General features: G+C 49.9%; 9 protein-coding genes across 9 annotated transcripts; 6 read left to right on the forward strand and 3 right to left on the reverse strand.

The window, feature by feature from the left end:
- Nucleotides 1-1230: 1230 nt before the first annotated feature.
- On the forward strand, nt 1231-2867 carry N7519_000114 (protein phosphatase regulator REG1; the record flags this gene model as incomplete). Its single annotated transcript, XM_057286894.1, has 4 exons — nt 1231-1817; nt 1887-2070; nt 2102-2397; nt 2483-2867. 4 exons carry the CDS (start codon nt 1231-1233, stop codon nt 2865-2867), a joined length of 1452 nt encoding a protein of 483 aa, XP_057152977.1.
- Nucleotides 2868-3452: 585 nt separating this feature from the next.
- Nucleotides 3453-5717, forward strand: N7519_000115 (ELMO/CED-12 family protein; the record flags this gene model as incomplete). The annotated part of the gene is made up of 4 exons (XM_057286895.1): nt 3453-3593; nt 3647-3718; nt 3807-5181; nt 5263-5717. 4 exons carry the CDS (start codon nt 3453-3455, stop codon nt 5715-5717), a joined length of 2043 nt encoding a protein of 680 aa, XP_057152978.1.
- A 321-nt stretch (nt 5718-6038) lies between these two features.
- On the forward strand, nt 6039-8610 carry N7519_000116 (uncharacterized protein; the record flags this gene model as incomplete). Its single annotated transcript, XM_057286896.1, has 3 exons — nt 6039-6670; nt 6732-6770; nt 6837-8610. 3 exons carry the CDS (start codon nt 6039-6041, stop codon nt 8608-8610), a joined length of 2445 nt encoding a protein of 814 aa, XP_057152979.1.
- A 250-nt stretch (nt 8611-8860) lies between these two features.
- On the forward strand, nt 8861-10362 carry N7519_000117 (uncharacterized protein; the record flags this gene model as incomplete). Its single annotated transcript, XM_057286897.1, has 4 exons — nt 8861-9118; nt 9185-9210; nt 9266-9282; nt 9356-10362. The coding sequence occupies 4 exons, from the start codon at nt 8861-8863 to the stop codon at nt 10360-10362; spliced, it is 1308 nt and encodes a 435-aa protein (XP_057152980.1).
- Nucleotides 10363-10631: 269 nt separating this feature from the next.
- Nucleotides 10632-13235, reverse strand: N7519_000118 (dynamin-related GTPase DNM1; the record flags this gene model as incomplete). The annotated part of the gene is made up of 3 exons (XM_057286898.1): nt 13075-13235; nt 11008-12987; nt 10632-10946 (listed from the first exon to the last, which is right to left on the reverse strand). The coding sequence occupies exons 1-3, from the start codon at nt 13171-13173 to the stop codon at nt 10632-10634; spliced, it is 2394 nt and encodes a 797-aa protein (XP_057152981.1). The 5' UTR covers nt 13174-13235.
- A 473-nt stretch (nt 13236-13708) lies between these two features.
- On the reverse strand, nt 13709-16271 carry N7519_000119 (putative actin binding protein; the record flags this gene model as incomplete). The annotated part of the gene is made up of 4 exons (XM_057286899.1): nt 13709-13795; nt 13866-15767; nt 15826-15986; nt 16070-16271. 4 exons carry the CDS (start codon nt 16269-16271, stop codon nt 13709-13711), a joined length of 2352 nt encoding a protein of 783 aa, XP_057152982.1.
- Nucleotides 16272-17235: 964 nt separating this feature from the next.
- Nucleotides 17236-20418, forward strand: N7519_000120 (uncharacterized protein; the record flags this gene model as incomplete). The annotated part of the gene is made up of 4 exons (XM_057286900.1): nt 17236-18642; nt 18795-19915; nt 19979-20067; nt 20132-20418. 4 exons carry the CDS (start codon nt 17236-17238, stop codon nt 20416-20418), a joined length of 2904 nt encoding a protein of 967 aa, XP_057152983.1.
- Nucleotides 20419-20752: 334 nt separating this feature from the next.
- Nucleotides 20753-22624, reverse strand: N7519_000121 (uncharacterized protein; the record flags this gene model as incomplete). The annotated part of the gene is made up of 1 exon (XM_057286901.1): nt 20753-22624. One exon carries the CDS (start codon nt 22622-22624, stop codon nt 20753-20755), a length of 1872 nt encoding a protein of 623 aa, XP_057152984.1.
- Nucleotides 22625-23160: 536 nt separating this feature from the next.
- Nucleotides 23161-23993, forward strand: N7519_000122 (GPALPP motifs-containing protein 1; the record flags this gene model as incomplete). The annotated part of the gene is given in 3 exon segments (XM_057286902.1): nt 23161-23347; nt 23359-23702; nt 23799-23993. The coding sequence occupies 3 exon segments, from the start codon at nt 23161-23163 to the stop codon at nt 23991-23993; spliced, it is 726 nt and encodes a 241-aa protein (XP_057152985.1).
- Nucleotides 23994-24534: the final 541 nt, after the last annotated feature.

Below are 24534 nucleotides of genomic sequence, written 5' to 3' on the forward strand. Positions count from 1 at the left end.
TGAAGTTAAGTTGGAAATTGAAATTGAAATTGGGAATTGGGAATTAGAAGGGCGGGATAATCTTAAAAAGTCGAAGATGTCAATGGCTGAAGCCAAATTATATCACCACTGGCTATGTTGTATATCTTTTATAAACCTTCCAAAAGACATTCCCATCTGTGCTTTTTTAGCTTCGGCTCGTATCTCCGGTCGATCATAACTTTTTCCTTTTGGTATCTGGTTTGACAACCTCTGATTCTATGTCCAAAGTACAAGGATTCTAGAAAAAGTGCCTCGGTTCTGCCTGTGACCGATCTCTGGTCAAGATATCAAATATATCTAATATCCAAATATCCCAATCTATCCAAACGTCCAAACTGATGTGGATCAAAAGGGGTCCGACTCTCCTCGGAAACTAACGTGCTCAGGCCCTGATGCATAGGCTCTCGGCCTCCGTGATACTCCGATGATTCCGTAATACCTACCTAGGTAGGTAGTTTATAGTATTCATCATTAATTTACTATATACTATATAGGCATAGGTATTATAGGTATTTCTATTTGGACTCTATAGAATACCTTTGTGTGTACATATGTATACTCTATGCTCCATAGACGCATAGACGCATACGTACAATCTACATTCCACTAAAAAACCACTTGCATATCCGGTGGAGAAGAAACGTTTATCGTGCGGTCTAGATGATCTGTATTTTATTATGTATTAAGATACTTATAATACTATGTAATAGTAATAATAGCTCCTTAGTCTACTTCCTAGTTATACTAGTTAATAGAGAAGACTAACTAGAACTAGAAATAGATTTAATTGTGGCAACTTCTATTGAAATACTGAAATATATAAATATAAATATATATATCCTTATATTCTTATAATTCTTTATAACTTGATCTTCTTTGAATATACACTTGTTATTTGCTTTTTCCCTTTAACCCCCCAATTCCCCCAATTCCCCCCCCCCCAGAAACCCCCAGAAAACCGGGAACGGTCATTATCTCCACATTTTGGTTATCTTTGGACTTCTTCCTCTTCTTCTCTTCCCTTCTCCCTCCTCTTCTTCCTCTCTTCTCTCTTCTTGTATTCTCTCTTCTCTCTTCTCCTCTCTCCCCTTCTTCGTTCTTGGGATCTTATCCCCGAGCAATCACCTGGATATGCTATATCTTTGAATGACCATTGCCTCGGACTTATCATCTTGTCATTAATTACATCATTGAAAGGAAAAAAAGGAAATGACGACGTTGTTGACTCCCCGCGAAACCCATTCGCCCTTCTCGGATCCTCTACGGTATCCCACGGATCCCACTGCGCAGCGTTATTTCCTCGAAGATCACGCCATCCCCAGAAAATCGCCCATGCAAGATGACTATCGCGCGAGGGACTCCTCCCAGTCGCATCAAACCTACCCTCTGCGCTCCCTTCTCCGGGATTCGCTCCTCCCCGAGCAACTCGCCTACGCGTCCACTCTAAATAGCCTGTCACCAGAAAACGAACTCGTCCTACCCTCCTACGACCCAGAATCCCTTCACAATCCCAACGAACCAGAGGACGTGAGTGATGCGTCGACAGAATCACACCCACCCTCGTGGACATTACAGGCTCCATCAGCAGATGACACCTTAATTGAGGATGAGCCATCCAGACACGTGGACTACCTTTCACATGACTGGAAGGAGGAGGATATTTGGTCCTCCTGGCGGTATGTGACGAGTCGGAGGAACGATTATAGTAATGGAGTAAGATTGGAGAATGCCTCTTGGAGGACATGGGCCAAGGCCAAGCACAATCTGAAGACGATATCACCGGAAAGCCTCAATTGGTAGGTTATTGGTCTTACTGATCTTTTCATCTTTTGTTCGGCCCTGACTTTTTTTTTTTTTTGGACCAGGCTGAAGGACTGCGATGTCACCTGGCTCTATGGGCCATTAAAAAGCTCCGTCGAACGTGCAACCTCTCCATCCCCCCCTCCAAGTCGCTTGGAGACACCGAACTCTTATCTGAGACCGAAAGCCGATCCTGAAGAAGAAGACCGCATCCGAGGCCATCCTCCAGCGGTCACTATCTCAACATACGTTACTTCAACATGCCGGGGCCATTCTCAAGGCTCAAGAAGCCGAGAACAACTGGGCTCGACCCCCTTTCCCAAGGTCCAACACAGACCTGGACCATTTGCATCACCGGACTGGAAGTTCGACATACTCTCTCGGTGGCACACTCACTACCTCATCATCGTCTGGAATGACATCTCCAAGCGAAAGGCGCCATATCCACTTCAATAATGAAGTTGTACAATGCATTGCAGTTGAAGCCAAGAGCTATGAGGACGATTGGCCGGCCACCTTTGAAGATGAGCCATCTTCGGACGACGGCGTAGTCTTGATGAGACAGATCTCCAGCCGGTCCTCCCTGAGCAACTGCACCACCCCACGCAACAGCTTCAACGATGGGAAAACCATCGCCCCTCTCCCCTCAACCACGCTCAAGTATCGCGGGGATCCCCCCCGATGCTCAGACGATCCTTGACCGATGGTCCACCCCCACCCGGACACTATCACCAACTCCCTCTGTGGAGACCATACGCCCGCCAGGGCCATCAGAGCCTTCAGAGCCTTCGGCAAACTTCCTTTTGGATGAGTGTGAAGATCCTGGCCTGGACTTCACGGGCAATTACCCCGACCATGATCGCGCATGGTTCATCGAAGATGATCCAGCATCAGATCGCCCGCTCCGATTGACTGCTTCGGGAATGATCATGCCGGAAGGCGAGTCCGAGACCCCCAGCAGTAGTATCTTGGACCGGGTTGTGGACACCGTGAACACAGCCCGGGACATTGCCCATGTGATTTGGAATGTGGGCTGGCGCCGCTAATCTTGATCACCACACTCTGCAATCTTCAATCAATCACGACTGATGATGATGGCTAGGCCGTACATAATGGGGGAAAAAAAGCAAATAGGTTGCACTCTGTGGCGTTTTGGGAGGGTACATGATGGATTTGATGGAGACTTTTTTGTATAGAATCACCTATTTGATTGTTAGGGATCATGTAATGACATAATGCATAAAAATAACACATATTGAAACAGTCCCATTGGCATTTCAGCTATATAGATAGTCCTTAATCGATGTATAGATCCGCACTGGGGAAATTGCGAGGTTGGGTGTGTAAGGGTGTGTATATGTATAAATGTAGGGGGGTTGACCTCGGGATAATGAAACTATTTCATGTTCTTTTCCATTTACTTCCCAATCCACAACTTCTTCACCCTTTACTCTTTATATATGTGGAATATTGAGAAATTAAATCTATTCATATATGCTCAAATTACTCCTTAAAAGGATCAAGATCACCGAGATCATCGAGATCACCGAATTCCACTTGCCCCACAGTTCCCCCTGATCTCTTTATCTCTTTCTCTCCTTGAACTTCTCTTTCTTACTGGCTTCAAAGACATGGAAACCGTCAATGTCGCCGAATTGGTCGAGCGCCTGGGTAGCGGTGAAGATGCCGTGCGCAAAATGGCTGTCTTCAAGCTCCAGGGCAACATCGGAGACCCGTCCTTCGCCGACATCTTCATCGCAGAGGGCGGGCTGGTTCGATTACGCTACCTAACTCTTCACGCAAGCGGGAATACCCTGGCATATAGTTTGACCAGTTTCTCGAGACTGCTCGATGTCGACAAGGGTGGGAGTGTGTTGACCAGGAGTTGGTTGAGCGTGTGAGTTATCCTTGAAACCAATTGCAGTGCTCTCTACCTGTGTCTTGTCTTCTCGTAGCCATGTCAGATGCTAATGACTGCCCTCTAGATTGTCGAGCTGATCGTCACCCATCCCCTAGTAAACATCCTCCGCGGCGCCATGTCCATTCTCGTCTCGATTGTTTCCCACCCGTACACGGGGAACCGCACCTCCCAGGTCAACAACTTTGGTTTCCGCGCCCTGAAGCCTGCAATCGCCATATACCCCCAATTCCTGGAGATGCTCGTCAGTCGATTATCCTCCGCCGACCATGCGCTGTGTGCCAATGCGCTCCAATTGATCAACTCGCTCATGCGCGACTCGATCACCCACGACCCCGAGACGGAGTGGCCCAAGTTCATTCAAAAATTACAGGACCTGGGTGTTATCAGAGCGGTGTATGTGCTTATGCAGGATTCCGCCCTTCAGGACCTGGCGCATCCGCTGCTGGAATTCCAGTCGCTCACCAAGGTTCTGCTACGCAAGTGGCGAGATATCCCCGTCAACCAGGAGAAGCCTGAGCATCGCCGCGCGCTGAAGGGAATTTATTTGGCCAGTAACCCGGAGAAGAATTCCGACGAGGCTACCGAGAATGGCGATGATGCACGGCGCTCTAGACGACACCATCCAGAAAAGTGGAGGCGGCTTGGATTTGAGACGGAGAGTCCGGCGGGAGAATTCTATGAGGTCGGTTTCCTGGGTATGATGGACCTGGCGGACTATGTTCGCAGTCATGGGGATGAGTTTCAAAATATGCTCTTGGAGCACTCTACAAAGCCGTCACGACAACGCTGTCCGATTGCTCGGGCATCATTGGCCGTCACATCTATTTTATACGAGCATTTCGAGGTCGAAAAGTCCGACATGGATGACACCAAAACATATCTCATTTCAGAGTCCCGTGCGGGCTTTGATAAACTGTTCCAGCCATTGCTGTTACATTGGACCCGATTACATGTTGCCGGCTTACAGGCCTTCTTCCGCCTGTGGAAGGCGACCGCTGCCGAGGAAGAGGACTTGGACAAGCTCATCGAGCTCGTGCGCATCCTCATCGAGTCGGTGGTTGGCGGAGCTGCTCGGATCAAGGATGTCCAGGACATCGAAGAGGAACTGGCCGATTTCGAATACCACCGATTGCGCGGGCTGCAAATGGAACTCCTTGAACTTACGTACGAGGATGCATGGGGCCAGCACTTGCGACAGGTGCGCGAGGAACTTCACCATGAGGCTCTCCAGTTCGTAAAGGAGCAACGAATCCGATCTTTGCTCCAAGGTAGCTGGTTCGCTCTGGACTCTCACTCCAAATCGGAGTCTGGCCCGGTGCAGAAGTCTACTGCTACGTATCAATATGCCCAGCTCTCTCATAACCGACGATATTTGCATTTCGGTCAATTTGACCTAATGGGCGATCGACCTCCGGAGTTGGACACCCTACCAGAGAAAAGTGAGTGTCCCTGAGTGCTTACCTATACCCACGCACATCATCTTGTATTTTGCTGCTAACACCGGGTCGTACCCTCAACAGTCGATCTCTCGATCGTATCATCCGTAGTCTCCAACGTCTCTACCAATCCAGATCATTCCTCTACAGCCACCGTGAAGACCGCACCCCGTCAACCCACAACCAAGATCACCATCCACGGCTACGCGCCCTCCACAGCCACCGGACACGGAAAGGGCCACAGTCACGCCCGGTCCGGCAGCAGGACCACCCAAAAGGAGGTGGTGCTGCTCACGCTGCGGCCCTCCTCGCACAGCATTGCGTCCGAATGGCTGGATGGTCTGCTGATGCTCCTCAACCAGCAACCCATCACTGCAGAGACAAGCAAGCTGATTGATCTGGTCAGCAACTATGGGTTGAAAATCCGCCTGCTTAATGTGCGGTTTGACGATGCCACTTTCGCCGGTGAGGCTCCCCAGGTCCCTGCGAGAGATGGTTTGGATGAAGATTATTACTATGATGTATTCGGAGGCGCATAGGGAGTACTTTCTTCTATATGGATATCTCTTTTTCTTTTCTCTTTCCTGGTTGTTTGGGGATTTTTGGTTTCTTTGGCTCTGCCGACTCAGATTCTGGTCAATATACCCGTTGTGCGATTCGTCTTGATGAATGTAATTTATTCCAACAGGATACATAGCTTAATATTAACATGTACATCTACGTCTGTATCTATATTCTATCATCTATATGTCTCATCCAGCTGTATGTTGTACTATAAATCCGGCAAAAGGCCCACCGCTTGGCGTCATAAGCTTATCGCACGCGTATCTCAACTTCTCCAGGTCTTTGACCAACTCATCATGGACGGTCGTCCTCCTAAAAGACAACGCAGATCTAAGGATTCAAAGGATGAGCCGAAAATAAAATCAAAACGAAAACCCGTCATTTCAGATAGCTCCAGTCCTATCGAACCAACAGAACCCTTCGCCCTCTCCTCACGCCCAAAACCCTCCTACTCGCGCGGCACAACACCATCAACCCGACCCCCCTCGTCCTCGCCCTCTCCGAACAAAAAGACCAAAGCGCCACCAAATCAAGGCCCAAAATCCAAATCCCTCCACAGCTTCTTCCAGCCCGCAACAGAGGGACAGCGATGGGCACCACAAAAGACCGAGAAGCAGTCCCTCCCGCCGGTCAGGGAGACTGTCGACGTGGACCTGATTGAAGATGACTACGACTCCTACGATGAAATCTTTACACAACATCTAGCTAATGAGCGAGCGGGAATGGGTCTGACGGCCACGAGCTCGAGCCAGACACGTCAGTCAGCGCCGAAGCCAGCACCAAAGGCAAAGGCAAAGGCCCAGGTCAAACCACCGCGGAAGACGACGAAACGGTTTCTTCTGTCTACGGACCGTGGGGATGGCGCTGCCAAGGAGCCATTGGCTGCGCAACCGGCTAATGAACCGGACCGTCGACCGTGGGCTCAGCGGTTCGCTCCGGCCAACCTAGGCGAATTGGCCGTTCATAAGAAAAAAGTCTCGGATGTGCAGCATTGGCTGGAAGATGCTTTTGCTGGGAGGCGTTCTGAGGTGAGTTTTTGAACAGTCGAGGATAATTCGGGGTTTGAGTTTGAACGTAGTTCTGACAATCCGCAGAGGTTACTCGTCCTACGAGGTCCGGCAGGCAGTGGGAAGACGACCACTGTGTCTTTGCTCTCCGAGTCACTTGGTTACGACATTGTTGAATGGAAAAATCCCCCCGGTTTCGGAATTTGGGGCTCGTGATTATCAATCTGTGAGTGCACACTTCGAGGAATTTCTTGGACAGGGGAACAAGTTTGGAGGACTTGACCTCGAAGATGCCAGCGAGCTCGATTCCGAGAAAGAAGAGAAATCTCGGGACCAGCGGATACTTCTTATAGAGGAGTTTCCAACAATGCTTGGCCGGGCGTCCTCCGCCCTCACAGCATTTAGGACGTCTCTTCAGCGATATTTGGCTGCCTCTGCGAATGACCATGCCCGGGGCAGTTCTGGATCGAACCACCCGCCCATCGTGATCATCGTGTCGGAGACTTTGTTGGGGTCCGCGTCCTCGATCTCGGATAACCTGACAGTTCACCGGTTACTGGGGCCTACGATCTACAACCACCCCGGGACAACGATATTGGATTTCAATAGCATTGCACCCACTTTTATGCACAAGGCTTTGCGGTCTATTTTGGACAGAGAGGCGCAAACTTCCAGGCGTGTCCAGATACCTGGGCCGGGTGTTATAGACAGTATATCCGAAATCGGCGATATCCGCAGTGCAATATCCTCCTTTGAATTCCTCTGTCTCAAGGGGACGATACAGGGAGATGGGGGGGGCAACGTGGCCAAAACAAAGAAAGCTCGAGGTGAGGTTGCTTTGACAGCGATGGAGAAAGAGTCTCTCAAGATGATAACCCAGAGAGAGGCGAGCTTGGGCATGTTCCACGCCGTTGGGAAGATCGTGTACAACAAACGCACGGACCCGAGTCTGATCGAGGGCGATGTCGAGATCCTTCCACCGCCACCGGACTATCTGCGCCACTATGCCCGACCAAAAGCTTCGCAGGTCTTGGTCAATGATCTGGTCGACGAGACGGGGACTGACGTATCGACGTTCATCAGTGCCCTCCATGAAAACTACATCCCATCCTGTGATGGGGATAATTTCACCGACTGTTTCAACGACTGCATTGATGCCCTCTCTGATAGTGATATCCTCAGCGCCGACCACCGACCAGGGCAAGGGGCACGAGCCGGGATAGGAACTGGAATCACCTTTTTTGGTAGCGGCGTCGACGTGCTCCGGCAGGAAGAAATGAGTTTCCAAGTTGCGGCGCGTGGTCTCCTTTTCGCCCTTCCATACCCGGTCAAGAGAGGGGTTGGGCCTGGAGCTGGACGAAGCCGCGCGGGCGATGCCTACAAGATGTTTTACCCAGCATCTCTGCGATTGTGGAGAGAGGCTGAAGAGATTGATGGACTGATCGACTCGTGGATGAACCGATCACTCGATCCTTTTGGACAACAGCAGCAGCACCTCTCTCAGAATGGCTCTGACCTCACAGGGGTCAGTTCCTGGAAAAATCTCCAGGTTGGAAGGTCGGCATCAGCCTATTCAAAGGATAAAGATAACACTCCAAGTATGGTTACGATGACGCCCCGGCATGATCTACTGCTTCATCAACTACCATATATGGCTGCAATCCGGCGTCAGGACCCGGATTGTTGGCAGTTGGATAAGATCACCAGCATTCGCGCCAACCAGAACCTTCGTGATGGACTTGACGACATGGGGGAGTCTCCAGCACCAGGACCGCGTATGGAATCATCCAGCAGTAATGGTTTTGGACCTCAACTGGCTGAAGAGAAATTGATTCTCAGTGACGATGATATTGTCGATTGAGTGTGTTAGTACATATGTGTACCATAGTGAATGAAATATTTGTAAAACAGAAACATATATATTGTATTTACTATAGATTATATACTTATACATATATGATACCTAGGTATACTCCGTGGTATATTTACTTATCTCGTGATCCACTCTCTTATCTTCAGCCCCAACTTCCTTTTAACACCTTTCACCCTTTGAAACCCAGAGGTAAGTCAATTCATCAACATCCCTATATCATCACTCACATTCAATTAGGATGTTAAATGATCATGAACCCTCGAGACGAGGACATGATGGCTCTTACCTGACCAATCGCACTCGAGTCTCTGTGAACACATCTGGAAATACGAACTTCGCTTCGACGTCTCGATCTCGAAAATCTGATGAGCCTAACTATGTTCAATTCAAGAAAGATGCTCCGGGCCTCGTTGCTGCTGCCGCACATGCGGCGGTCCCTAGCTGGACAAGCATGGCTCTAATGGTCTCTCTTATCTTCGGCGGCTGCTGTGCCAATGTAGGTGTCTAGAGAACCTCCCGCGCTGCTATGGGGGAGTAAAACAGGGACTGATTTTGTGTATAGGTCTTCGCGCTAGAGGCAATTATCAAGTAGGTCAACAAAGGCCAATTGAAAATACAGCGCTAATCCCATCTCTTTTTCCAGAGAACAGCCTACCGCCGGTAAGTACGACAACCAGAACTAATAAAGACAACCACCATCGCATATCCCTAACCAAACCCGTTCCATGCACAGGTCCCTTGATCACATTTGCCCAATTCGTTCTCTGTGCGCTATTCACCATCCCAAGCTTCCTATCCCCCTCAGCCGGAGCACGAGCCCTATTCCTGAACCGCCGCGCCATCCCACTACGCTCGTGGGTGGTATACACCGCTTATTTTGTGAGCGTCAACCTCCTCAACAACTGGGCCTTCGCATATAAGATCTCTGTTCCGCTACACATAATCCTCCGATCTGCAGGCCCCGTTGCCTCGATGGTAATCGGCTACCTATACAACGGCAAACGCTATTCCCGTGGCCAGATCGCCTCCGTAGGGATGCTGACGGTGGGCGTGGCGGCAGCCGCCATTGCCGACGCCCAATCCAAAGGCGTGTCTATCCACATCGACTCGGATGCGGCGGACGCAGCCACGACGGTTACGGGCTTTACGATCCTCGCACTCGCGATGGTCCTCTCTGCATTCCAGGGGATTTATGCTGACCGGCTGTACGCGACTTACGGTAGGGATCATTGGAAAGAAGCGCTTTTCTACTCCCATGCGCTGTCTCTGCCGCTTTTCTTGACGAGTTGTCCGCAGTTACTGGGCCAATGGCGGGTGGTGGCTTCGTCGCCTTCTTTGCTATGGCATTTGGATTCCGAGTGGTGGGTGTCGTCCAATGCGCTTGGGAGTACTGCTTTTTCAGTGCTGGGGCGGATTTGCCAGATTGAAGCCGTGAAGGCTCTCCTGGCGCATCTGCCGGTTCAGGTTGCCTACCTGGCGATGAATGCACTGACGCAGTACTTGTGTATCCGGGGGGTCCATCTTTTGTCAGCCAAGTCCTCGTCATTGACTGTTACTATTTTCTTAAATGTTCGCAAGTTGGTTTCCCCCTCCTGTCGATCTACCTCTTCGGGAATCATTTGGCTGGGGGTGTCTTGGTCGGCGCAGCTCTGGTGTTCGTCGGCGGTGGTTTGTATGGCTTTGAGGGTGCGCGCTTACGAAGCGTTGCCAAAAAGGTTCAGTGAGATGCACATTAGATGAGTGTTGATCTACATATCTAGACACGATTCCTTTTGCATGTTATATCTCTCGGATTTGTCTTACGGCTAGTTGCATTCCTAAGAGCTATCAATGCCACAAATAGAAGGAAAGATATATCGATATCATGTGCAGGCCGCAATAGTTGTACATAAATTGAGATAGAAGCAATATCATCCACATTTGAGTGGAAAGGCGTCATGCATGACGCAGAATCAAGATCACCCCGGCTACCCCCGAGCCAGACCAACGTAATAAAACAGAGAACCCATCTATAACACCTCGCCCACAATCTTGGCAGCTTCCTTGTATGTTTCCAATAGCCGCTCACACTTCTCTCTTTCTGCCTTGATGCCATCATCCTCGTAAAGAAGCTCGCCGAAAAGATCTTCCTTATAAAGTTCGCTCACGAGTCTGTTCTGCACTACGTCCTTGCAGTGGTTCACAAGGAGGTGCATGACAGCCTTGGGAACCTGATCTGCAATAGTCTCTCGGACGATGTTAAAGTATGATGAGATGAGACGGCGAATGAGCTCAGTTTCGAGCATCTCACGGTCCGTGAGTGCAGGCTCCGTGTTCTCATGGGGCTATAAGATTTAAAGTCAGTCAGATGCATGTAAAGCGTAACGCCTGCACAGTGGTACTTACGAAGGCAGACAAGTCACCGCCATACTCTGGTGGTGCAGCGTACTCTTCCGTCGGCATAATTGGAGCCCGAACCTCGGCACGCCGAATGCTCTGGCTAATGCTGGGCTCACCTGCATGTGGCCCTTGCCGGTTGGTGTTCATGCCTGCCGGCGACATGGCCGTATTGTGAGTGCCTTCCTTGCCAAAGAAGTAGTTCAGGAACGAGTCCCGAGCAGTGTTGGAGGCAACGCCACCGAATGCAGCATGGTTAGATTGAGCGCCATTCAGAGTAGCAGCAATGCCATTCTCGCCAGTGCGGCCAACATGAGGAGACATGCTCCGCGATCCCTTAGAGGAGTGGCTTCGAACGGGAAGGTTTTGCTTGTCAGCATGTTCTTCTTCGTCGGGACCTCCCGTATTGCCATTGGGAGCTCCCAATTCTTTCTGACGTCGCTTCTCACGCTTCCTTTTTTCCTCTGCGAGCACGGCTTTTCTTTCTTCGTCCTGCTTGTTCTGCATGATTGAAGACATGGCAGCTGCGGCGCCAAGGAAGTTCGGGTGGTTGGTGTTGATGTAAGCTCTTTGGATTGAGATCAAAGATTCTACATAAGTCGAGCATGGGCCCAGGCGCTCACGAAGAAGGTCAGATACGACCTCAATCAGCTTTCCTTGGAGACGAGGGAAACGCAGGAGTTCCTGATTGCCGCATGTGTGGCAGATTTTGATAAGCTCCTCGTAGACCAGCTCCACGCAGCGCTGACTGGGCGATTCAAGGAGTTTAATTTGTGGTTTGACCAGCAAATCAAATGCCAACTCCGGGACGAACAGGCTGGGGCGAGGACCTGTCGAGTTTCGGATGGCCGTCCGGATGTCGGAAACAGTCAGGTTATGAGTGGGATCGATCGTTTCCAGTGAGTTTCCAAAAACGGAGTTGAAAATGTAGTAAATCCTTGCTCCACCGCATAGCTCTTTGGTAGAGATCTCCGATGAAGTTCCGTCGATAGATGAGATGAATGAGGCGGCAAATCTGGTCATCTGCTGAAGAATCAATGACCCCCGGTGTTCTTCGCCGCTGAACTGTTTGTTTCCATAGCTGGCCAACTCTTGCTGAGTCTGACCCATCAAGGTGTTCAGCCGAGCCTTGATATCCGGAAGCCTGTCTCGAATGTGAGACATCAGGGTTGTGTTGAGGGTCTTAGCCAAAAAGTGCGTACCGCAACGGTTGGCCATATTCCTGTAAGCTGGGTGGTGCCGGAAGAACTCAGACTCCGCCCGCAATGCATCGGCAAGCGATTTTCCAGATTGGATATCCTGCTGAGACCGGTTGACAACGCCAATAAATCCAAGCTTCAGGGGATACACACGTCCAGACAAGATGTCCATCGCATTGGTGCCATGGTCCATGAGATCCAGCTTTGACAGAACACCAATCGTCCTCCGGCCCATGGCATCCACCTGGCGGGCAAGCTTCAGCGCCTCGGAATTGACTAGATCGACATTGGCCGGAGAGACCGCAAGGATAATGCTGTTCGGTTTGGCGATATATTCCAGAATCAAGGTGCGTGTCTGTTTCTCAATGTCGGAAGGCTGGTCACCAATAGGCACCTTTGTCAGTCCAGGCAGATCCACGAGTGTGAGGTTGAGCACATGAGGCGAGAAGATCTTGAGGTTGATCGGCTGTCTATTGATGCCTTTGTTGCTTCCTGCGATCCTTGCCGTTTCTGCTTCAATCTCTTGCTTCACTTGTCCAAAGTCATCAAACTTGCGCCCCGGCAAGTGGTGGAATTCGGCCCATTCGTGTTGACCGGCAACACTAGCAGCCGTGTGTGGGATATGAATCTCATCGGTTTCCGGCTTATCATCACGTTCGCTGGGCACGTTGATAAGTTGCAGGATTAAGGGCCGCCGGGTGACAATTCCGCTACCTCTTGGTAGAAAGTCCCTTCCGACTATATTCTCTAGGACCGAAGACTTTCCGGATGACTGGGAACCGACAACAACCTAGGTGGTGATTAGTCTTGGGCTGGCCGGGCATCAAATGACAACTGCCTCTTAAACTCCGAGAGCTCTGTACATGAGCAGACTCACAATTTGGGGCAAATCCAAGGAATCATTCCCAATGGTATTGAAGACCAGATCCTGAAGCTTGTTCACTGTCACGAGCAGATCCTCGCCCAGCGATGTCATGATGTTGAACCGAAGGCAGGCTCCTTGAGACGCACAGGTAAGAGTTAGGGCTCGGAGTTAAGAAAAGGAGGGAAAATTAGTTAAAAGTACACGCAAAGTGAGGTCGCGTGCAAACGGTCACCGGGATCCCTGTAGGCCTAAGCAACTCTCTCCTTGGAACCTTGGGAACATTGTTTATGGCCACTTTTTCGGCACACGTGATGCTGACATAATCAATACTCCGGTCATGACGTCGATGATTTGACTTCTATATATACACACGGACAACATACACATAATAATATTATATGTAATACATGTTCAAAAGGAGTAGAAAAGGGATAATAAGTGTCAGATGTCAATCTACAGATAAGGTGTCATTCGAACGAGGTTTTGTTGACATGGGTTAAATTGAAATTGGTAGTGGACTGGGTATTTTTATACTCAAAAGAATCAAGGATACGATACATAGGCCACATCTAGTTTGGCGAATCAGTAGAATTTGAATTTTCTCATTGTCGCATTGCTGGAATCGCAGTATCTATGTCTGATCCAATCACTCGTCCAAGCGAACGTAGTTGGCAGGGAATAGACCTTGTTTTCCATTGTACTCACCAAGCCACCAGTCATCATCCGGGAATTCCTACGAGTAGGTTAGCACTGTAGATAGCGATGGCGCAAAGGCCGAGAAAGACAGGTATTGTCCCACTTACCACGTTGGAAATCTTCGCGTCCTCAGGGAACCCAATCTCGTTATCCTCGGCGGCTTCATAGTCATACAAAGCGGTCGCTGTGACACCTTTGGAGCTTGGAGTAGCCGCCGATGATGCAGCGGCAGCAACAGGGGTGGATGCGGCCGGAACGGGGGCAGCAGCAGGCTCGGGCTCTGGTTCATAGTGGTGGGAACCGGACGTTGCGTGTGATGCAGGTTCTTTATCTTCCACAAGCTCTACGTAGTTGGCCGGGAAGAGGCCACGCTCACCCTGAGTATTGACTCCCACCCACCAATCCGGGTCCACCATCTCAATGTCGGTCACATACTCTCCCTCCCGCAATTCAATCTCATTATCCTCAGCCTTCTCGTAGTCGTACTGGATCTGGGCTCGCGGTCCACCTTGGGGCTGCTGGTGCTGCTGAGGAGCAGTTGCTTCGGCCGCAGCACGACCCAGGTCGTGAGAATCATCCTCAATATCCCTCTCATCCGGAACGGTCTCTTGGAGGCTATGTACAGGCATAGCAGGGGGAGGAGAATGTTGTTCCTCGTGGACATCAGCAACACTGTCGGCAACGCTGTGGCCAACTGGCATGGCAATCTGGATCGGCGAGCTCTCACGCACTGGGGGAGTGGGAGGTGTCGGGGAGCGAGGCTGCGGTGGGGGAGAAGGAAGAGCCTGTTGGGCATCATGCTCAGGCTCGGACTCGACAGGCCCAGATGACAGCCCCGGTACAGGAACAGGGCGACTGGCCTGCGGAACAGGTGGGGCAGGAGGAGCGAGTGGCACAGGCGCAGGCGTGTCATGAGCGAATTGCTCACGAATACTACTCACGTGGGGTTGCGATTCCTCCTCTTGTTGATCATTGGCTTTTGCATCAACAGGCTGCTCAAGAATGGGTGCTTTCTCCTGTGCGGTTTGAACAGGAGCCCAGGACTTGCCCGCATAGGAGCTCTTCCACTCGCCCTGGCCACTGGGTTGGCTCTGGATCGAAGCAGGGGTAGAGACAGTCTCGGTGCTCCCAGGTGACGAAGCCATTCCGCGCTCCTTGGCCTTGCGTTCTGCCCAAATTTGAGCCGGTGTTTTGCCTCCCTCGTCGGCAAAAGTTCGGCTTGCAGCTCCAATCTGCGCACTCGAGCTTGGCTTAGGCTGAATACCAGTTGGGAGGGGTGGCTTTGTTCCTGGGAAGGAGGGACTAGAGCCAAACTTGTTGGCAACCCTTGGTTTGGGTAGGGTGGTCAAGCGCTCCGAAGCATTAGAGGGCGCAGGTCGCTCGGGCAACGTTGCTGGCTGTCGATTGACTGCGGGGCTCGGTGAGACATTGTCACTGGTGCCGTCCGGCTTCTGTGCTCTAGCCCGAATAGCAGCGATGTCGACTTTTCCAACGGGCTCATAAGAACCCTTGACAATCGTCGGGCGCTCATCTGCCACCTGACCAGATGCGGCAGCTTGCTTCCGAATTGCAGCAATATCGACTTTACCCACTGGCTGGTAACCACCTTTAACCACATCGCCAGAATCATTGGTAGGAGCGGCAGATTGGCGAGTCGCTGTGGGGTTTGCCTTGAGTTCTTGCAGGTTCACTCTAGTCGGCTGGTAAGCCGACTGTACCTTTTCCAATTGGGTGCGGGTTACGGGAGGGGCATCTGCACCCCATCCATCGTCAGTCACGCCAGACGTTGAAGGTGCGGGCTGCACGCGAGCAGCTGGGCTGGGGGTGATACCCCCGGATCGAGTCGGTGTGAAAGCAGGCTTGCTAGCCACGACAGGCCGGGGCGCTGGGGCAGGGGCAGGAGCCTCGCCCACCGAATACTTGGACCCGGAGGAATCTGCCACTCGCTGGACAATTCCCTCGGGGGTTAGATCCCCATCTGCTCGGGCTGTGATCTGCACATGATATCCCTATCCAGACAAGTCAGTCTCACCGCGGGGGTTGCGTCATGGCAAGGGAATTCCTCACGTGAAGGAACTTGGCAACTGTAGCCAGGTGGCTGGTAAAGTAACCCTTTGTTCGTTCCGGCACACCTTCTCCACACCAGCCAATGAGAACGTTCTTTGGAAGGCCGGTGTTGGAGTCCGTTACTTTCACATAGGCGAATTGCACCCGTCCTCGGAAAATTCCTCGATAAGGTCGGCCAATTCACCCTCTGATGGTACGATTCGTCAGTGTGCGACGGTAGGTTTGGTAAGAAAGGATCACTAACCTCCGGTGCTCTGGACCTTAAGGACACTCTCCTTACCTCCATCTTGCTGGAAGGCACTGACAAGCGGGGTAGAGACTGAGTAGACAACCCATTGGCCATAAGTGGGAGACCCTCCATTCCCAGAAGGGGGTGGTGCATTCACCACTGTCTGATAACTTTTCGATATCGAGGGGCCATTGGAGGAGAGATTGAGAGAAGCCATGACTTTCCGGCGGATAGGCGGGGAGAGGGAAGGGAAAGCTCGTCAAGTTTTAGATGTGTCCACGTGGGAGGGGTGTTTGCTTTTTTGTTACAATATCTGTATCTCATGCACAGTGTCAGTACAAAGCGTCAAAGCTCTGGTGCAATATAGGTTCGTCGGACAGATAGGAGAGGAGGAGTTGACGTACTTGTAAACACCGAGCAAAAGGAGTAGGACGGGGATGAAAGGTTTCAAAAATGAAGATATCGCCACGAAAAAAAAATAACGATAAGTACAGAAACAAGAATATTTGAGAGAGGTCAGAAACGATGAAGCCTGGAGGTGGAGAGAAAGAAGAGAGAGAGAGAGAGGAGAGGTTATTAGGGGAAATGGTTGTAATACGAGACTTGGTACAGCCAATACATACACATATCATAATAGTAAATAATAATAAATATCTAAGGAGCATCTTCACCTTATAAACATACATAATATAGCTTTAGAAAGTAGCTGATTAAAAAGCCTGTCATTAGTAATGTCAATTGTCAATAAAAGAAAAGGTGGAAAATGAAGATAGCACCTTGCATAGTTCAGTATATGCAAGCAGCTACATATGTATAGTTGGAGATGTATACATATATAATGTTACAGACAATGAGTATTGATATGTATTTACATAATACATGTATGTATTTTACTCCAGGCCTGGACTTCCCCCCCATTTCTCACCGACAGAGGTGGAGAGGTGGGGAGCTTCGAGCTATCAAAGAGTTTTTTCCTTTTTTTCCCCTTCTTTTCCTTTTCTTTTCTCTTTGCTCTTTTGAATATCTTGAAATATTTATCTTCTAATTCTCCTAATTTTCAATTCTATAATTTCTTCGGAATTACATTGATCTGGAGTGTGAAACAAGTTAATAATCTCATCAATCCCATTCTGTACCTACACAGGCACACACAAAATATAACAAGGGGGGGAACAGCAGTCATGGGACCTCCGCAACCCGATCTCAGTTCCAGTCGGAATGCCAACGCGTCCGCTGATTCCTCTAACGATGAATCAGCCACTTCGTCCCCGGGTGTCAAGAGTCCCATGGACTCTCCTCTCCATGAAAGCTCCAACGCACTAGATCAGCCTACAGAGGATATTTTGCCCAGAGATCAGCAGCAGAAAACAGCCACCTATGACTATGCCTATGAGAAGTCAATGAGTCACGCCGAGGCAAGACTCTTCTATCAACATCATCAGCTAGCCGCGCGGAACGACACCACCCTACCTTTGAGCCCAGTGGCCCCAGCCCGCTCAGCAGTCGAATCACACCCCGAAGAGCCACCGGCTAGCATTACGGATCTGATGAATACTCAAGGCCAGCTCTCTCGCGAGGGATCTATGGTCCTTGAATCCGAACCCTCGGCACTCCGCCTGCAATCCGCCAGTGAGCCTGGTCCTTCTGCGTCTCATTACCTTGAAGATGACCAGGATGAGGCGAACGATTCTGCCCGAAACCAGGCGGCGCTTCTGGGTGCTGTCCATGGGCAGGGACCATACTCGGCGGCGGACACTCTACAAAGCGCCGGGGTGGGGATCGGAGGCCCGCAGGTTGCTAGCGGATTTGCGTCTAGCGGTGATGCTGTGACGTCTGAGCTGAATGTTATCTATTGCAAAATCAAGAAATTACTTGATCGGCGATCCCAGTACATGGATCTTTCTTTGCAGGCACCCGGAAATGATCCTAAGGACCAACCGGACTGGCAGATCTATCCTCCGCCTCCAGAACCAGCGTGGGATGATGGCAAAGAATATCAACCCGGTAGCCTCGGTGGCCCTTCTGACCTTGCAGGAAAGAAGAGGAAAATGGGCCAGGACATTGGGGAGGATTTTGACATGGAAGAATTGATGCCTCTGCCCAAAGAGTCGCCCTGGACATATAGGCTGGATGGCAACAGCGTATATCAGGTCTTTGATTCCGAGGCTTCTGCTGAGCAGCAGACACCTATTGTTCGGATCCCCTCGTTGCGCGATTTCTATATGGATCTGGACGCCGTTGTGGATGTGTCGACCGACGGACCTGCTAAAAGCTTTGCGTTTAAGCGGTTGTCGTACTTGGAGGGCAAATTCCAATTGTATACGTTGCTCAATGAATACCAGGAGATGGCTGACAGCAAGAAGGTCCCTCACAGGGACTTCTATAACGTGCGCAAAGTGGACACACATGTTCACCATTCGGCATGCATGAACCAGAAACATCTTCTTCGCTTCATCAAGAGCAAGATGAGAAAGTCTCCGGACGAAGTTGTCCTTTTCCGAGACGGAAAACATCTGACCTTAAGGGAGGTCTTTGAGAGTATCAACTTGACTGCTTATGACCTGAGCATTGATACTCTGGATATGCACGTAGGTTTCTCACCACATCCCTTGTTTTTGATTATTCGAACTCTACGGTTGATAAAGATGAAAGTCTGAATGCATCAGTATTTGCTCGTCCTGCCCTTACGCCCCCCCCTTCTAAGCCACAGGTATTACTATCACTGACTCTGACTGCGTAGGCACACACCGACTCCTTCCACCGATTTGACAAATTCAACTTGAAATATAATCCGGTTGGAGAATCCCGACTGCGTGAAATTTTCCTCAAAACAGACAATTACATCAAAGGTCGCTACCTCGCAGAGATTACCAAGGAAGTAATCTCAGACTTGGAGTCTAGCAAATACCAAATGGTGGAATGGCGTATCTCGATCTACGGTCGTTCCCTTCAGGAATGGGACAAGCTTGCGGCCTGGGTAGTGGACAATAAGTTGTTCTCGCCTAATGTTCGCTGGCTCATTCAGGTGCCTCGTCTCTATGATGTCTACAAAGCAAGCGGCATGATGGAGAACTTTGAACAAGTCATCACCAATGTCTTCCAGCCCCTGTTTGAAGTGACCAAAGATCCTTCTAGTCATCCAAAACTCCACATCTTCCTTCAGCGAGTGGTTGGATTCGACAGTGTGGATGACGAAAGCAAACCCGAGCGCCGGCTGTACAGAAAGTATCCCATTCCCCGGGAGTGGAGCACCAAGCAGAATCCGCCTTACACTTACTGGCTATACTTCATGTTCGCCAATATCGCCTCCCTCAACAACTGGAGGAAACGCCGAGGATTCAACACCTTTGTTCTACGCCCTCATTGCGGAGAGGCAGGCGATCCGGATCATCTGGCTGTCGGCTTCCTCTGCTGCCACAGCATCAGTCATGGTATCTTGCTGCGCAAGGTACCTCTACTGCAATACCTTTACTATCTGGATCAGATCGGCATTGCCATGTCACCACTCAGTAACAACGCTTTGTTCCTCACATACGATAAGAACCCCTGCGCTACCTTCTTCAAGCGAGGACTCAATGTGTCTTTGTCCACCGATGATCCATTGCAGTTTGCATTCACAAAGGAGCCTCTCATTGAGGAATATTCAGTCGCCGCACAGATCTACAAATTCAGCGCAGTCGACATGTGCGAACTGGCAAAACATTCTGTTGACCAAAGTGGATTTGAGCTCTCCCTTAAAGAAAGATGGCTCGGCTCGAATTGTTCCATGCCTGGAGTCTCTGGCAATAATGTTGCAAAGAGCAATGTACCAGATATTCGTGAGGCATTCCGGCACGAGACTTTGCTCGGAGAGTTGTCCTTGTAAGTTGTCCATGATGTCTTCGGCGTCAAGGAAATGGGGCTAACCGTACATCGTCTCTTCAGGATCGAGCGATATTCCGAAGGCAATGTGACCGGGGAGCAGAAGAGCTTGGCCCCAAGCCCACCAGGGGCAGCGGTGCCCTCGAATCATGGTAAATCTATATTGGGGAATGATCAGGAATTATGCAGCTGGCTGACTTCGAAATCCATGTTTAGATCACCATACATCTAACCTCGAGTCCCAATCTGAGCTGAGTTCAAGTGCAGCTGACACTACAGATGCCTTACCCAGCGAGACCCATGGTACCAATCAGATGGCTACCTCCCCTTCGACGCCATCGACGTACCTAGCTCGATCACCTCGCCTTGGGACGGGTGAATTCTCGTCGCCCGGCGGCAACCCTGCCCTCGGAACAGGGGTTGGGGGACCAGACGGTCTGCCAGAGCAGAAGATTTTCCCGGGCATCGTTCACGAGAGGGTGCGAAAGGGAAATATGCAATAGAATTACACGTCAAGCGGGTTCGGGTGACGCATATATCGCAGCCTAGGGGAAGAGAGCAAGATATTGGAGCAATATCAATGGAAATCGACTCCTCACTCAATGGAGTTCAAAATTAAAGTGATTATCTTCCGACACAATAGTGCCCTCGTAGTACATACCATGGACATGCTGCACATGCACAATCCTATGAGAAAAGAAAAAAAAGAAAAAAAAACATAAGAACGCCAGATGAAATAGCAACGGTTGGGTGAATTCAATAGGGACCCATTTGTATGATTTAAACACGAATGCACTCCTCTTCGCCATAACATACAAATGAAATCTTGAAACCACTTCAAATAGCCCAGCTGCCTCTCCGTTCTGGCAGTCCCCAGCCTTCAAGATTTGTATCTTCTTCAGCCATGCCAGGCTCCTGTCTCGCCCACTCCTGGATATATAGACGGAGAGCTTTCCACCGTGTACAGGTATCCGCGAGATCATCCTTCCCTGAGGCCACAAGATAGCCTCTAGCATCAGTTTGCAAGTCGTCCCGGCGAAGATCCTCGACCGGGATGCCCGAAATTCGGCTGAGTTCGTAATCATAATAACGGGCAAGGCACGGGTAACCCAAAGACAAGTAATTATAAATTTGAGTCACAAATCCATCATGGAATTCGGACTCAATGGCTTTCTGGAGATTAGGGCTCGCGGGCTTCCGGGAACTAAGGTTTCCGGGCGAGGCTGCGAGACGGTCCAGATTTGTATATGAAGGAGATGGGCTGAGTCCCATGCTAATGCCAGCCTCATCGACACGAGGCATGGGGGTAACAATTCCAGGTAGGAGACCGTGCACTTCCCGCTCTTGGCCGTCGTCTTTGCAACAAGTGCCCATCCAAAGTCCAGCACCCTTTCCGCCGCCACGAGGAGGCGTTGCGTACCACAGGTCATCACAGCCAGTGGAAAGATCATCCACAGCACGGGAGGCTGCATCAGTGGTAGAGTGCTCACATATTGTTCCCTCGGGTGAGTCGCTTCGAGGAAGGACGATTTCACTGCCAAGCATGGGCGGGTTCTTGCCATTCTTATTGTGTTCTGATGAAGACTTTGGTTGTCCAGATGCTCCCATAGCCCGGATCCTCATTTCAGCCTCCTCCTTGTGGTGGCGCATGTACTCAAGTTCCCAGGACAAATCTACCGAAGATTGTCGTCGAGATTTGATATGATGATACTTCATAGACACATGATAACCGTCCGAGTCTCCATCGTCTTCATCGATGGCGAAATGATCAACAGGCTCGTACACCTGCTCGTTGGGAAACGCAGCCAACGCCTGCTCCTTTAACTGGATCTGTGCAGATCGAGCGGCAAGAGAGAGCAAAAATTCCGAGATCTCCCCGTCGCAGATTTCACGGGGTAACTTGCTCGTGCATAAATCCCGTGACGCTTTATTGGAAGGCCCAGGGGGTGAAGTGCACGCCGAATGCGATCTGGAGTTATCCGATTCTTCGCTGCTGTTAGAGGGGATCGATGGGAGGTCCGGAACTCGAAACGAGTGTCTGCGGGCTTGTTGTCGGCGCAAAAGACTGGAAAATGAGAATTGAGACTCTGATGGCAGATAAGTGGGGGCAGTCGGCTTTATCTCTGGCCACGGTGTCGTGTCTGGACAAGTGATTGTATGGGGTGCTGAAGATCCTACGGCATTGTGCCGTTGGATAAACCGAACAGGTTCCCCTTTTCGGACTGAGCGAGTGTCGGTTTCTATCAGGTCGGGTTTAAATCTTCTTGGAGCGGTCGATGTCTTGCTTTGTGACGCAGAATTCCTCTCATGTACCTCGGAAGTCGAATGAGACCGTCTATTACTAGTTTTGCTTGTTTCAATTGGTTCAGGTAGGAATCTTCTGGTCGACCGCTGTTCACTGGGTTCTTTTGAGGGTGTTTCGGGCTTTGATAGAGCGGATTGGTTTGCTCCACTCAAAGTGGACTGTTGGACGTTGGAGCTTCGTGATACGGTTTCGATTGGCTGGGCCAGGAATTTCCGAGGGGGCCTGGGTGATACTTGACTTTGTGAAAGTGCAGATCCGAGTGCTCGATGTCGATTATCCGAAGAAATTGGCTGACACTCATAAGGAGTGGTCAGATCTTGAAGTTTGTCCGTAGATCGACACACTTCTCTTCCATCCTCCGTGGGCATGTTAGGTTTCCCATGTGCTTCTGGGGGATGGCCCATTGTCAAATGCTCGCAATCTATGACAACTCTGAATCATGCTATCAGGTGTCAAGATGGTTGGCAGAGAATAAGCATTTTAGGGTTCAGATTCAAGGCACTTTCGTTCTTATCGGTGTGTTTTGTTTATGAGGAGCATGCGGGGTCGAAAGAGCGGTCTCGATGTGACTAGAAAAACAAAGAAAGGGCGTAACCTGATGTGTGTAATGCATCAGACATCATGGAACATCTTGTTCGAAAGAGAAAGAAGAAGGAGGAGGAGAAGGAAGTTGAAATTATGCCGCAAAAGGTCACATCACAAGGTATAAGGGACGTTGGGCTTCAAAAAAAAAAAAAGGGAAGAAGTGGTATTTGTTATGTTATGTACTGTAATTTACCAGGTCTCTCCAATACCGTATGTTGTACCTTTCTAATGACATCAGCTCTGTTACAATACCTAGGTATGACCATACATATGTACCTAGGTACACGATAAGCCCGATAAGATAATATGTCATTTCTTCACTCTTTTCTTCTTTTCCTCTTCCTCTACTTCGGCAATGGATTCTAAAGACAAGCGGAAGTTTGAGAATGATGATCCTCATCCTGGTTGTTCGGTCTCAAAGCAGCGGAAGGTAATTGGCCCTTCCCTCCCTCCTCCTCAAGAGGCCGATGCAGCGAACAGTGAAACTAGCAATGATGATAATGATGATGACGACGATGATGATTTCGGTCCAAGTCTTCCTCGTCTGGTCCAGTGAAAGGCCCTGTACTCCCAGTGCCTACCACTTCCACGGCTTCTGATATACCTAGACCGGTGGAAAGGGAAAGCCAGCGAGATCAATGGATGCTGCAACCTCCCTCCCACTCCGACTGGTCTTCCAAGGTCGATCCTACACAACTACGAAATCGCAAGTTCAATACAGGCAAATCAGCCACGGCACCTAAGAACATGGATTCCTCGTGGGTTGAGACTCCAGAGGAGCGATTGAGGCGTCTGCAGGATACAGTTATGGGCGTTGCTGCCTCAACAAATCAGCCCGAGGACAACAAAGGTGCTACAAAAGCAAAGATGATGGAGGATCAAATCAAAAGATACAAGGTAATCTCTCGCATGTGCCTTTCTCGGAGAGGGCACTTGATACTTTATTTCCTCCGTGTTCTTCGTTTTGTTCTAACATGAATGTTCTTGTTGTAGGACATGACTGGGAAGAACAGTCGATTGGAAAATCCAGGTCAGGCTGAGAAAGAAGATGATGATCCAAGTGCGCGTGCCTTTGATCGAGAGAAGGATATGGCAGTTGCTTCGAAGATATCTAGTGCGCAGCGCCGGGAGATGGTAAAGAAGGCTGCGGATTACAACACACGTTTTACAAAGGGCAACTTCTTATAGCTATTCCTAACTATAACATATGTGTTTATAACTTGAATGACCCGGTTTACAATAGTCCAGTCCTATCACAACTCGTTTTGTCACGGCCAGGTGCCTACTCTCTATATATCAAGTCCGAACTTCGACCACTCCGCAGATCGTGTTTACATCCAAACCAGCTCCAATCTTTAGCCACGAGGGTCCCGGGGCCTACTGTAGACAGATCACCGGTGTATGCCTCAACAAACAGGCAATTCTTATATGAACCGAAGTCCCTAAAAGTCTGGAACTGGACACCGCTTTCAGGAGGTTATGGGGGTAGATGTAGGTAGAAATGTAAAATGCCAAGTCTAAGTACATTTATAGAAATCCAATATAAGAAAGGAATAAATCAAGCCAGTATATTGAATTACAACATAGAAATGATAGGGATTGGTATTCATATTTATGTTAGGAGCGTATAGTTGGATTCCAACTATAACGAACTCTTTTGCTGTGGAATCGTTACAAATAGGTTTTAATGTACATATCTGGCGCACCCATAAGGGCTTTTGTGTTATTT

Source organism: Penicillium mononematosum (assembly GCF_028829835.1).
Source record: "Penicillium mononematosum strain IBT 11891 chromosome Unknown utg000001l:1.0-4488741.0:1.0-4491989.0, whole genome shotgun sequence".
Lineage (NCBI taxonomy): Eukaryota > Fungi > Ascomycota > Eurotiomycetes > Eurotiales > Aspergillaceae > Penicillium > Penicillium mononematosum.